General features: G+C 38.4%; 1 protein-coding gene across 1 annotated transcript; it reads right to left on the reverse strand.

The window, feature by feature from the left end:
* Positions 1 to 9,356: 9,356 nt before the first annotated feature.
* LOC149818559 (peroxidase P7-like) lies at positions 9,357 to 12,344 on the reverse strand. Its single transcript, XM_089984762.1, has 4 exons — positions 12,088 to 12,344; positions 11,403 to 11,594; positions 10,385 to 10,550; positions 9,357 to 9,866 (listed from the first exon to the last, which is right to left on the reverse strand). The coding sequence occupies exons 1-4, from the start codon at positions 12,292 to 12,294 to the stop codon at positions 9,475 to 9,477; spliced, it is 957 nt and encodes a 318-aa protein (XP_089840888.1). The 5' UTR covers positions 12,295 to 12,344; the 3' UTR covers positions 9,357 to 9,474.
* Between the last annotated feature and the right edge of the window lie 707 nt (positions 12,345 to 13,051).

Below are 13,051 nucleotides of genomic sequence, written 5' to 3' on the forward strand. Positions count from 1 at the left end.
GGGCGGCACCGCGGACTACTCAGAAAGTATGAGGGACCCTTCACCATCACAAAGAAGGTGGGCAAGCTGGCATATAAGCTGGAGTTCCCCCCAGACTTCAAGGTGCACCCGGTTTTCCACGTGTGCAACCTCAAGCAGTTTCATCCAGATGATGGAGACCCGGAACGCAATGTGCCGCAACGCGCTCCCATCATGCAGAGGGCCCCGGCAGCACAACGGGCCGAGAAGCACCTCAGTCAGATCCTTCGCCACAAGGTCAACTACTTGGGGCAAACGAAGAAATACTTGGTGCAGTGGGAGGAAACAGCGGAACCAACGTGGGAGCCTGCATTTCGAATTAACAGCCGCTACCCGGCTGAAGTCAGGGCTTACCACAAAACAGATGGCACCGAGGACGGCGCATGATTTGAAGGGGGGAGCATGTTCCCTTGCGACTTACAATGTACAGTTGCGCTAGAGTCTGTTTTGCTTTTGTTGAGTCTGATGTAAGCTGCTCGGTTCAGGTGAATCAATACCCCAAAGGGGCAGCCCGTATACTTGAACTGTAATAGCCTGCGGGCAAAATTGTGAATGAATTAAATGTGTTGAGCTTTCTTTTGTTCACCCTCATTGTGATTGCTTCTTGTGATTGCAACTTCTCTCCCTCTATTCTCTCTTGCTCTCTTGCACTCTGATCATAAGCTTCCGCGACCGGCAAGCGAGCTGACGAGTAGGCTTGCGGCGGTAAGGAAGGACCGTCGCGCCACGCTGGCCCATTGAAGGAAATAGGCCCGTGACATCAATATTCATACATTAAAATCATGCTCAGCATGATCTCCGAACTCCAACAAAGCAACCCTAAATATTAACAACTAAGTGAGTGTGTGAACAATAAAGTGTTACATCTAATAAATTAAATAACATGTGATACGCTTGCATCACTTACTCACCACGGGTATTTACCCGATTTGCATTGTTTTTGTCCCTTACTTACCACAAGTGGCTGAGCACGAGCTGGTTCCGTTTAAAAATCTGCACAAAAAAAATGTTGTTTTAAAATGAAGTCACCACGAAAAAAAACCGAAGCAAAAAAAAACATCTTGCATAGGGCTTGAGAAGCCTAGTACCTAATGACCTACTGAAACCGTAGGGGGTCGACCCCCTGTAGGAACACAGGGGGTCGACCCTCTGCCGAAACATAGGGGGTTAACCCCCTGCCGGAATAACAGGGGGTCGACCCCCTGCCGGAAACCCCAGGGGGTCGACCCGCCGCCAGAAACCATTTTCGACGGCGAGTCGACCCCCTACAGGACACGACAGGGGGTTAACTCTCTGCTGAGGTTGACCCCAATCCATTTAACGGTGGGGCCCGGAAATACCTGTGCTTCCTTCGGGCGGCGACGACAGAAGGTTGACGGAGATCGACTTCCGACGAATGGTAGGGGCCGGCAGAGAGGTCGACGGGAAGGAAGAGGGCGACAGGAGGGAGAGGGTGGCGGGCGGGAGCGGGAGCAGCGAAAGAAGAAAGGAAAAAGAGGGCTGGGATTAGGGGTTATGAGACATTTAGCGACGGCTTAGCGACAGAATACTTCCGTCGCTAAGCCATCGTAATTCAAAACACAAAAAAGGTGACAAAAAATATTTTGTCACCCAGGCCGTCGCTAAATAGCGACGAAATATAATCTGTCGCAATTATGTCGCTAAATGCCGTATTTATTACGACAAAATATTCTCTCGCAAAATTCGTCGCTACTTAGCGATGGATTTTGCGAAGGAAAATAATCTCTCGCTATTTTCGTAAAATTCTCCAATTATAGCGACAAATGCATTTCTCTCATTAATCCGTCGCTAAGTCACGACGGAATAATGTCGTCGCTAAATTCCGTCGTTAATCAACTGTTTTTTTTTAGTGAACAAGAATTAATAGATAAATTAGATATTTATTTCATCATAGCATTATTAAGATTTTTTTTTAACTGGTGATGATAATATCTATAATATTATAGGACAAAATGGCTGCAAATTGTGAATGGATGTATCGTATGATAGTTGATAATGAGGTGTCTCATGAATATATGGATGGTATAGACAGTTTTATTGAATTCACAACGACAAGTGCAGTACAGTGGATCACACCGGTCGGATCAGATGCTTCTATACGATTTGTAAGAACAATCAATTTGTAGAACCTCATGGCGTTAGACATCACCTATACAAGAAGGGTTTTGTTAGTGGTTATCAAAATTGGATGCTTCATGGTGAAGAATTTTGGAATAATTATGACGCAAGGGTGGATGTAATCCATGTGTGGACATGATATTTAATGATGCAAGACCGAAAATGGGTTCTGTTGTGGGACATAGTGATGTACCAATTGGGGTATATGAAGAAGCAACAAATGATGCAGCTAGTACATTCTATGTCTTACTTAAAGATGTTGATGAACCACTGTAGAATGGTTGCTAGTCACACTATCCTTTCTGCAGTTCTTCAACTACTGAATTTGAAGTGCAAGTTTAATTTGAGTCAATCATGTTTTGTTTGTTTGTGCTCTATTAGTATATGAGAAATTATCATAAAATCTCTACTGTGAGAAGGTTATGGTCAATGCTCTAGGAATGAGGTATCAAAAGATAAATGCTAGTCTCAATCACTGCATGTTGTATTTTAAAGATCAAGAAAAAAGCAGATCATGTTCATCATATGAACATCCTCGATTCAAGCCAAAGACAAAGGAAAATGGTAGCACAAGGTCAAAAGAAGTGTTATATAAGTCACTCTGCTACTTCTCTCTCACCCCTAGATTGCAACGTCTTTATATGTCTTCGATGACAGCTAAACAAATGATATGACATGCAAATAAAGTTCGACATGATGAAGACAAGATCATACATCCTGTTGACGCATAAGCTTGGAGGCACTTTGATCGTACTTATCAAAACTTTGCTTTGGAAGTGAAAAATGTTAGGCTAGGTTTATGTACAGATGGATTTAATCCATTTGGGGGTAGATCAACCTCATACTCGTGTTGGCCGGTATTTGTCACCCCATACAACCTTCCTCCAAGCTTGTGTATGAAGCGTCAAAATCTTTTCTTGTCTCTATTGATCCCTAGTCCGACGTCTCCGCAAAAAAATCTTGATGTATATTTAAGGTCATTGATTGATGAACTAAAAATATTGTGGGATGACGGTGTTCTCACGTACGATGCTAAAAATAAATAAAACTTCAATATGAAGGTTATTATTCTATAAACAATCAGTGACTTCCCTGTATATGGTATGTTATCTGGTTGGATCACACATGAGAGGTTAGCATGTTCGTATTGCATGGAGGATACAAAATCGTTTAGATTGACGCATGGAAGGAAGCCTTACTGGTTTGATTATCACCATCGATTTCTACCCAACGATCATCTGTTTCAACGATAAAAGAATGTGTTTTGAGCAGACACAACTGAAATGGAAGGTCTACCAACAAGGTTGTCTGGCATAGAGATTTTAAGAAGATTGTGATACTTTCCATGTGGGTTGACAGATGCCCGTAGAGCAAGGCCCTTTATTAAATTTGGGAAGGATCACAATCAGACAAAAAAATATATATTTTGGGAACTATCATATTGGCCAACCTTATTGATACAACATAATTTGGATGTCATGCATGTGGAGAAAAATGTGTTCGATAATGTGTTTAATATAGTAATGAATGTGAAAGAGAAAACAAAGGATAATTCGAAGGCACATATGGATTTAAAAGTAGTATGTAAAAGACCAGAATTGGAACTCAAAGAGTACAATGGCAAAATACTGAAACCAAAGGCAGGGTATGTGCTTGGTCCAGATCAAATAAAGTTGGTATGTCAATGGTTGAGACAGTTGAGATTTCCAGACGGCTTCGTTTCTAACATTGCTCAGGCTGTGAAGATAGATGAGGGACATTTATATGGGTTGATACCCCTAGCATTTTATGATATGTTAGACAAACCTAAATGGGGGGTATTGTCCGAGTTGAGTAGATTTTTTAGAACATTGTGCGCAACAGAAGTTGTAGTATCTGAGGTAAAGAATCTCGAGGAATCTGTCGTAACTACTATTTGTCAGCTAGAGAAAATATTTCCACCAACATTTTTTGATGTTATGGAATATGTGGTTATACATTTGTCATATGAACTTAGAGTTGATAGACTTATGCAATATCGGTGGATGTACCCATTTGAAAGGTATATATTTATTTAAATTTTTCTTTTCAATACTATTGAGAAATTTATTGTAATCCAAGATGTATATTGTTGACAGATGCATGTTTGACCTCAAAAAAAAGGTTCAGAATAAAGCAAGAGAAGAGGGCTCTATTTGGGAAGTGTACACCTTGGAAGAGATTTCAAATTTCTCATCTATGTACATTGAACCTCACATTCCAACACGTTACACATGCCCACCTTGTAATGATGATGGAGAACAATTAACTGTAACTGACAAATTGTCTATATTTCAACCACTTAGACATGCATTTGGCAGTTGCCGGTTAAGACTCTTGGAAGATCGAGAGCAATACGTAGCACAAATATATATCTTTTTCAATTGCTCAGCAATCGACCCATACATTGAGTAAGTATACTTAATATATAACATTAAGTGCTATACGTGTGTATATGGTTCGGTAAAATAAGTTTATGTTAAGTGTAGACGATTTGATCTGGAGTTACGAAGAAAACTTCCACAACTCACTGATGCAGAAGTACAGAAAGAACGTGAAAATGAATTTGTAGCATGGTTGAAACAGTTGGTAAGGACAATTGTATAAATTCTTTTCTTTTATACAACAATAAGATACTTAATGTGTCATGATCATAGTCCTTGTTTGTGCTTGTAGGTCCGCCATGGTGATGTTAAAGATCAATGAATATGTGATTTACAAAATCGTCTGTCTAAAGTTGTACAGTGTTACAACGGGTATATCATAAATGGTTATCGATTCCATATAAAAGACTACGGTGTCAACAAGTCAACGATGAATAGTGGCATGTGCGTCAAGGGTAGCAGCTATGGTGAAAATGAACATGACTACTACGGTGTTATAGAAGAAATAATGGAGTTGACTTACTTAGGCACAAATAATAGCTTAACTTTATTCAAGTGTCAATGGTTTTATCCCACAGCAACAAGAGTCAACAAAGTCTCAGGCATTGTGAAGGTGAATGGTAAGTCAATGTTTGGAACATATGAATCATTCATATTAGCCTCACAAGCTCAACAAGTGTACTATACTTTATATCCGAGTACAAGGAAGTCAGATAGAAATGAATGGTGGACAGTTTATAAGGTGAAGTCTAAACTATACTCCGAGTATGATCAGTTACATGAAGACAAGATTGTTGAAGAGGGTGAATACTATCAATCAGATGATATGTACGACTTCTCTTATGGTCACGATGTCGCACATGGTATGCATGTCATATTTTTATTGACTGATGACACATGCATGGAAGAATGTGATCCAAATGATATACGAAGTAGATCGGCGCTAAATGAAGAAGAAAAAGATGATGACGAAGAGGAGGAGGAAGAAGAAGAGTATGAAAGTCAGACAAGTGATGATGAATCATTCACGAGCTAGTAAAATACAACTTGTAATACAATTTGATCTGAATGATTAGAATGATTTCAATGTATTGAAATATATTGTATTGATTTGAATATATTGAAATGTATTGCAGTGTTTGAATGTCTTGCATGAAGTTTTTTTCAATTTGATCTAAATGATTAGAATGATTTGAATGTATTTAAATGTATTGTATTGATTTGAATATATTGAAACATATTGCAATGTTTGAATGTCTTGCATGAAGTTTTTTTTAATTTGATCTGAATGATTAAAATGATTTGAATGTACTGTATTGATTTAAATATATTGGAATATATTGCAATGTTTGAATGTCTTGCATAAAGTTTTTTTCAATTTGATCTGAATGATTAGAATGATTTGAATATATTGAAATGTATTGTATTGATTTGAATATATTAAAATATATTGCAATGTTTGAATGCCTTGCATGAAGTTTTTTTCAATTTGATCTGAATGATTTGAATGTATTGAAATGTACTGTATTGATTTAAATATATTGAAATGTGTTGCAATGTTTGAATGTCTTGCATGAAGTTTTTTTCAATTTGATCTGAATGATTAGAATGATTTGAATGTATTGAAATGTATTATATTGATTTGAATATATTGAAATGTGTTGCAATGTTTGAATGTCTTGCATGAAGTTTTTTTCAATTTGATCTGAATGATTATAATGATTTAAATGTATTGAAATGTATTGTATTGATTTGAATATATTGAAATGTGTTGCAATGTTTGAATGTCTTGCATGAAGTTTTTTTCAATTTGATCTGAATGATTACAATGATTTGAATATATTGAAATGTATTGTATTGATTTGAATATATCGAAATGTATTGCAATGTTTGGATGTCTTGTATGAATTTTTTTTTAATTTGATTTGAATGATTAGAATGATTTGAATGTATTGAAATGCATTATATTGATTTGAATATATTAAAATGTATTGCAATGTTTGAATGTCTTGCATGAAGTTTTTTTCAATTTGATCTGAATGATTAGAATGATTTGAATGTATTGAAACGTATTATATTGATTTGAATATATTGAAATGTATTGCAATGTTTGAATATTTTGCCAATACATTTTTATTTGTTAGAATATGGTTCGTGGAGACCACACTCGTCGAGCACCCAGTGGTAGCCAGTCTGAGCTTTCATCTTCATGGGCTCCTTCGATAGATATATCATTTAAATAATTGTATATTTGATTAGTTGAAATCTACATTATGTAAATTTTTAACTCATTGTTCTGTAGGTACTGTTTCGCCTACACATGACCCACCTACGTCGGATGCAGGGTCTTCTCAGTGTGACCCACGACAAGTAATTTAAACAGTGTATATTGATAGTCAACCGTAAGTATTTCATTGTCACTTGTTCAATATTTAACTTATAAAAAATGTATATTGACAGTCGATTGTTAATATGTATTTTTCATGTGCAGTGCAAGGTTTGAGCAACAAGAAGTAATACGAGGAATTACGAAGTCATTACTGCATCTTCCAGGACAGGTAGCGCAATGGAAAGAGTAACTGAGAGAGGTGGTGGACAACTTAATTTTCTCATTCATGGTATACAATCATTTATCATAACAAGCAGTGTTTTATATTTATGTGTGCAAATGTTCTGAAACTATTTGTAGGCCTCTCATTGCTTCACGAGTGCAAACGAAGAGAATGACACAAGGGTATTGTGGCAGAAGGTGGTTGTCAATCGATTTGTCGACATGCTGCACAATATGAAGACTGCAACAAAAAAAATAGCTGGTGGGATAGATGATCCACTGCAATGGAAGGGTCATGGGCCGGCTACTGTTAGGAGAGATTATTGAGAGAGCATGTGCGACAAGTGGGCGAGTAATAATTTTCAAACCCGCAAAGCAAAGGCTGCACAAAACCGAGCAGCGATGCCCGATGCACATCTACACACTGGTAGATCTCGGACTTTTAGGAGCCACCAGAAGAAAAAGATAAGTTATCAATATATATATATATATATATATATATATATATATATATTGTCAAATTTATAAGTATTTTTGCATATTTATTAATCGATTTTTTATATCATGTCACAATGCATGAAGCAGAAAAAAGAAGCATTGTGCCTTATAAGGATGTGTTTGTTGAAACACATAAACGTAAGAGCACGAGAGATTTTGTATCAAAGAATGTGAAAGAGACAATGATATGTATTTATTGTATTAATAAACATTGTAATATACAAGTTACTTTGAATTGTGTTATCATAAATATTGTAATTCTTAATTATTAATTCATATTCTAATTATTACTTTGTAGGAGTCATACGAGCAGCAAATAATACAACGATATGGCGATGACTCCACTCAACATCCATCTTTTGATCTTGCACTATGGGTGACTGCTACAGGTGAACCCAAAAAGAGTCGTGTGTTCGGGTTTGGGAGTAACATGAACACCACACCAGTCGTTGCCTCCTGCAGCCCGGGCTCACAGAGTTCTCTCGCCAGCATCAACTCCCAACGTCATATTGACCCTGCTATGTCTTGGGATGGTGTTTGTCAGCGTCTTGAGGACAAAATGCAACACTATTTAAATGAATTCATTCCCAACCATGTCCGTAATGAGTTGTGCAACTTTTTTCAGGACAGAAGAACTTCATATGCATTCAACATGAGCTCAGGTGCCCGTCAGGTATGCATGATTGAATTGCTATAAATTTTTCCTTATAATTTTGTTAATGTCCTTCAGTTTATTACTAATCTATGTGTCATTCAGTCATTTACTTTGTTGCATTAGATTAGATGGGTTGCATATAATTTATTTCATTATGTTTTGTTTATAAATACTAACATTTTGGTTCTCTTTTGTAAGATGCTAGAGATGATCAACATAGAGGAGCTGATGGAGGCATAGAGGAAGGGGCAGATCGAGAAAATGAAGAGGATGATGCCCAAAATCTTTGCGAGGATTAGATTTTTTAGTTTAATTTGTTTGACAAACTTGTAACTAATTATAACTTCGCAAGGACTGTACTTGGTAGTTAAATTTTGCTTAACTTAGCATTTCTGTTTAATTTGTATGTATTTTTTATTTGTACTGCTTTTTTATAAGCAGGATATATGAATTGTACGAAAAAATTTTCTCGAGTTTCAAAATATTTCAAAAAAAAATATTTAAAATTTTTATTACAAATTAGCGATGGATATTATCCGGCGCTACTCCGTCGCCAATTTGAAGCAGTCGTCAATTCGCGGCAGAATTTAAGCAATCGCTAATGTCCGTCGCCAAATTAGCGACAGAAATTAGCGACGGATACTCATTCATCGATAAATGGTAGCGACATAAATAGCGATAGATTAAATTCTGTTGCTTAACCAAATCGGTCTTTGTTTAACGATGAATTCACGACATACATAATCCATCGCTAAGCCGCCGTAACATAGCAATGGATTGACGATAGATAAATTCTGTCGCAATTTAGCGACTAGGGTTATGCGATGAATGCTATCCATCGCTAGTCCGTCGCAACATCCGTCGCAAAGATTTACAGCGACGGATTAGCGACGAATAACATCCGTCGCCAATACACATTTTTCTTGTAGTGATCTTGGCTCAAGGTCTCCTAGGATCCAACAGGACCACCTCTAAATATGAAAATGAAAATCTTTAAGATTGCAGAAATCCAAGTATCCATTGGAGAGGCTTAGACAGCCAAAGACAGTCCCAACAAAGCAAAATTTGAGAAAGAAACAAAAAAAGAAAGAAAGGAGCAAAAGGCCCAAATGATTCAAATCCATACAACAACGCACTCAAGACTCACACACATCATGCTGTGGTGCTAATCAAACTCTCCTAGTGCATCCAAAAGAGCACTTGAGGCCTTCTCAATTGACAACCCTGCAATTAGTCCTGATTTCACCATTGGATCCAGTAAGAGGCTTGATGTCTCCCATCTTGATCATGGCGGCGGTGAAGTCCGCGCTGAAGGCAGCGGCGTTTTCAGTGTAAGTTTGAACTTGGGAGTCAGTGGATCCACCATTGAACAATTCTTGATCGGAATGAAGGAGGCCCCTCCTAGCAACCAGGTTCTTGTAGTAGCTGTTGTCAAAGAATGTGGGGGTCTGTATGTCAAGAGGTGCCAAATTGTTGTCACCTGAGCCTGCAGTGCTGGGGCAGTTGGCTTGCCTTGTGCTGGCAAAGAAACTGTCTATGTTGGTCTCATTGTATATGTGGTTTCTAAAGTTGGTGCACCTTGCCTGGCCAATAGTATGGGCCCCTGCTTTCAAAAATTAACATGTTAGAGAGAGAGAGAGAGAGAGAGAGAGAGAGAGAGTTATTTGATACATGAAAATTACAAGTGGGGTATGACCTGATCTCAACCTGTACTGTATCCGATAGAATACGGGTTTGGAAATAAAGGAGGGCTGATTAACAATTCAAGTTAGACACAGGAAGTCTAATTAATTAGTATATCGAGTAGGGCATGGTTTCTGAAATTTCACACTAGACCCGGGTCTAGCTCGAGTTCCAATTAAGGTCGACAATTTTTTAATGTAAAAAACAAGAAAAATGTTGATTTACTGGGTATCGCCCTGGTCTAGTTCATTCTATCCTTATAGGACTTGAGTATGGTTTCTTTCATAGTAGGTCTGGTAGGACCCAGTACCAGAAACTCAGAGTCAAATCCAGGTTTGGACCCACCCTGGTTCGGTGAAGGTCTGACCCGTTGACACCGCTAAATTGAAAATACAACTATGAGAGAGAGAGAGAGAGAGAGAGAGAGATGTTTGATACCTGACAATGCAACCATGTCTTGGACAGAAAGTCCTTGGGCTCCATAGCTAGAGATGAGTCTGTCAAGATTACTGGTTGGAGGTGGGATGCTGGTGTTAGCTGCAGCCTGGCTTGCTGTCCTTGCATCCCTTCTTCCCAGCTTCACATCCCAACTAGGTCCTCCCAACTGTTTCAGAGTCACATAATTCACACGAGTACTTCATACACTAAGGTTAAAAGTTTATGTTCTAAATTGTCAAACTCCCAAAATGCTTTATGTGGTGCCCTCTTTGGGCTCAGTAAGGAGCCAAACTAATTGTTTGTAGTTAAAATCAATGGCTAATGCCAACCCACAAGGGCTCTGCACACCTGGTGATGTGGGTTGGTTTAAGGGGTTCAAGTTGAAGGATGTAGTGAGTATGCTACCCAAGGTGCACATCCTATACTTAAACCCGAAGCCAAAGAGTACTCATGGAGTTTTACACCGTGGGCGTCAGGGCCACAATCAATGTCACCTCCAGGCTAGTAATGGGATGTCCAAACCAAACTGGTGGTTTCTCGCCGTTATTTAAAAAAAAACAATGGTTAACACGAAGAAAACAATAATAAGAAGGCCTAGGTTGGGGTGTCAATGAGTCAGGTTTGATAGGTACCAAACCCTATAGGGTCAGGGTTTGGTGATAAATAAAAAGAACCAATTAGAATCTGGGTCAGACCAAAAGGGTCTGATTAATATATAGAGTCGGGTATGGTTTGTGAAATTTCATACCAAACCCCGGCACGACTCCCGATTAAGATTCAAAAAATAAAAATGATAAAAAAATATTATTTTACTGGGTTTGGTCCAGGTCTGTTTTCATGTAATCCTTATAAGATTTAGGTATGGTTTCTCTTATAGTGGGTCCAATTAGACCTGGGTCCGAACACTGTACCATTATCTCAAATCGGGTTTGGGTATGATTTCATCTGGGTCCGAACCAAACCCGACCCTTTGGCACCCCTAGGGCTATAGGAAGCAATGTACCAACAGAACACAGACCTCAACAACAGAGTCTCTAGCAGTGATGGCTAGGATGTCAGCACAAGAGACAACACCAGGGCAGACCCCCTCAACTGCAGCCTTGATGCTGTCAATTACTTCAAACCCTCTAACAGAGTTGGCATTTGGTGCAGCATTCTTCTCTCCAATGAATGTGGCGGTGTCGTCTAATAGAATAGAGCCATCACATCCCTGCAAAGCCAAGTACAAGAAAATCCAACTTTTGTAAGAAAGCCATAATAACCATAACCAATCCCAAGATATAAGAATCAATAAGTTGGTGCAGAAAAGCTCTCTATGCAGACCTATATTAGAAAATAAACCTGTTGCAGTACTCCATGGGCATGTTTGAAAGTGGGAAGAAAATGTGAAAAATCTATATGAAAGAAAAAAAAAAAACAGAACTTGCTTGCATTTCCAAACAAGAGAACTTTTGATATGACAATTTTCATATTTTTTCCATGATTTTACCAGTTGTACATATGAAAAATTCCTCCATGTAAGGGGGATGAGAAACAATGGTGAAAAATTTCATATCCATGTATCCCATGATTTTCATATGATATGAACCGTCAAATTTCCTAAGAAAAATTTTACCAAATCCAAAATTGGCATATGTATGAGCGTGTGATTTAGAGCTGGTGTAAACACATTAATATGGAAGCAAGTGGTTAAAAGCACATACATTAACAAAGCAATCATGGAAGAAGAGGCGAAGCAGAGATGCGCCCATTCGCTTCTCGTTATCCACCGCCGACTCAACCTGAGATCGGACAGTGGAGAAGACACTAGGGCAAGAACTATCATAGAAATCAGTGGTGAGTTGAGCAGAGGAGCTCCTCAAGAGGAGGCCAAAAATGAAGAGAGCAACTAAAAGTGTGGAGGAAGCCATTGTTTGTAACAAGTGAAGAGAAGCTGCTTTTGTTTGGTAGGCACAAGAGTTGGGGAAATGCTCAAGGTTGGTTCCCTATTTATAACGGCTAGTTTTCAAATTTCAAAACGTGTGGGCCATATTGAATATTGACTTGAAGCAACTGTGGTCCCACACACGCTCTCTACCTAAAGCAGATGACTACTTCTTGGCATCTCAGCACACATTTATATGGGCGTTCACATTCGTTATTTTAATCAATTTAACTTTTCTTTTGCTGCTTTTCTAAGAACATGTGCATTCTCATGCAGGCATATTTGTTTGTTCTCCTTGTTTCATTGAAGTTACCGAAACAATCATACCAAGAAAATTTCCATAATTAATTGTAACCAAACCTACCCACTTGGTGGATGGTGTCCAAGATCTTCAAGCCATTCATTTCTAAATGGAAAGGTAAGGCTAGGAAATAAGACAAGCAGCTTGTTTAGGTAGTTTGAATAAGAAAAGCAAAGCCTGGCTCATGTATGCTCGTTATATATATATATATATATAGAGAGAGAGAGAGAGAGAGAGAAAGAGAGAGAGAGAGAGAGAGAGAGAGAGAGAGAGAGAGAGATTGGTAGCTGCTTACACGTTAGGTGCTAAATGATACATGCTAAATGGGTTTTTCTGCCCTTCTCGTGTTTTTTTCACAGTTCCAACCCCATAAATGTGTTGGGCATGGTTGATTTACGAGGAATCCACAACTGAATCATGTGTTTCGATGAAAAAAATAATA

This window comes from Nuphar pumila, chromosome 13 (assembly GCF_984573655.1).
Source record: "Nuphar pumila chromosome 13, dmNupPumi1.hap1.1, whole genome shotgun sequence".
Classification (NCBI taxonomy): domain Eukaryota; kingdom Viridiplantae; phylum Streptophyta; class Magnoliopsida; order Nymphaeales; family Nymphaeaceae; genus Nuphar; species Nuphar pumila.

Coding starts and splice junctions, on each gene's coding strand:
- LOC149818559 (XM_089984762.1), bottom strand. CDS start 12,294: ATGGCTTCCTCCACACTTTTAGTTGCTCTCTTCATTTTTGGCCTCCTC. Junction 11,595..12,087: donor TCCATGATTGCTTTGTTAAT/GTATGTGCTTTT, acceptor TTGGCTTTGCAG/GGATGTGATGGCTCTATTCT. Junction 10,551..11,402: donor CTAGAGACTCTGTTGTTGAG/GTCTGTGTTCTG, acceptor ACTCTGAAACAG/TTGGGAGGACCTAGTTGGGA.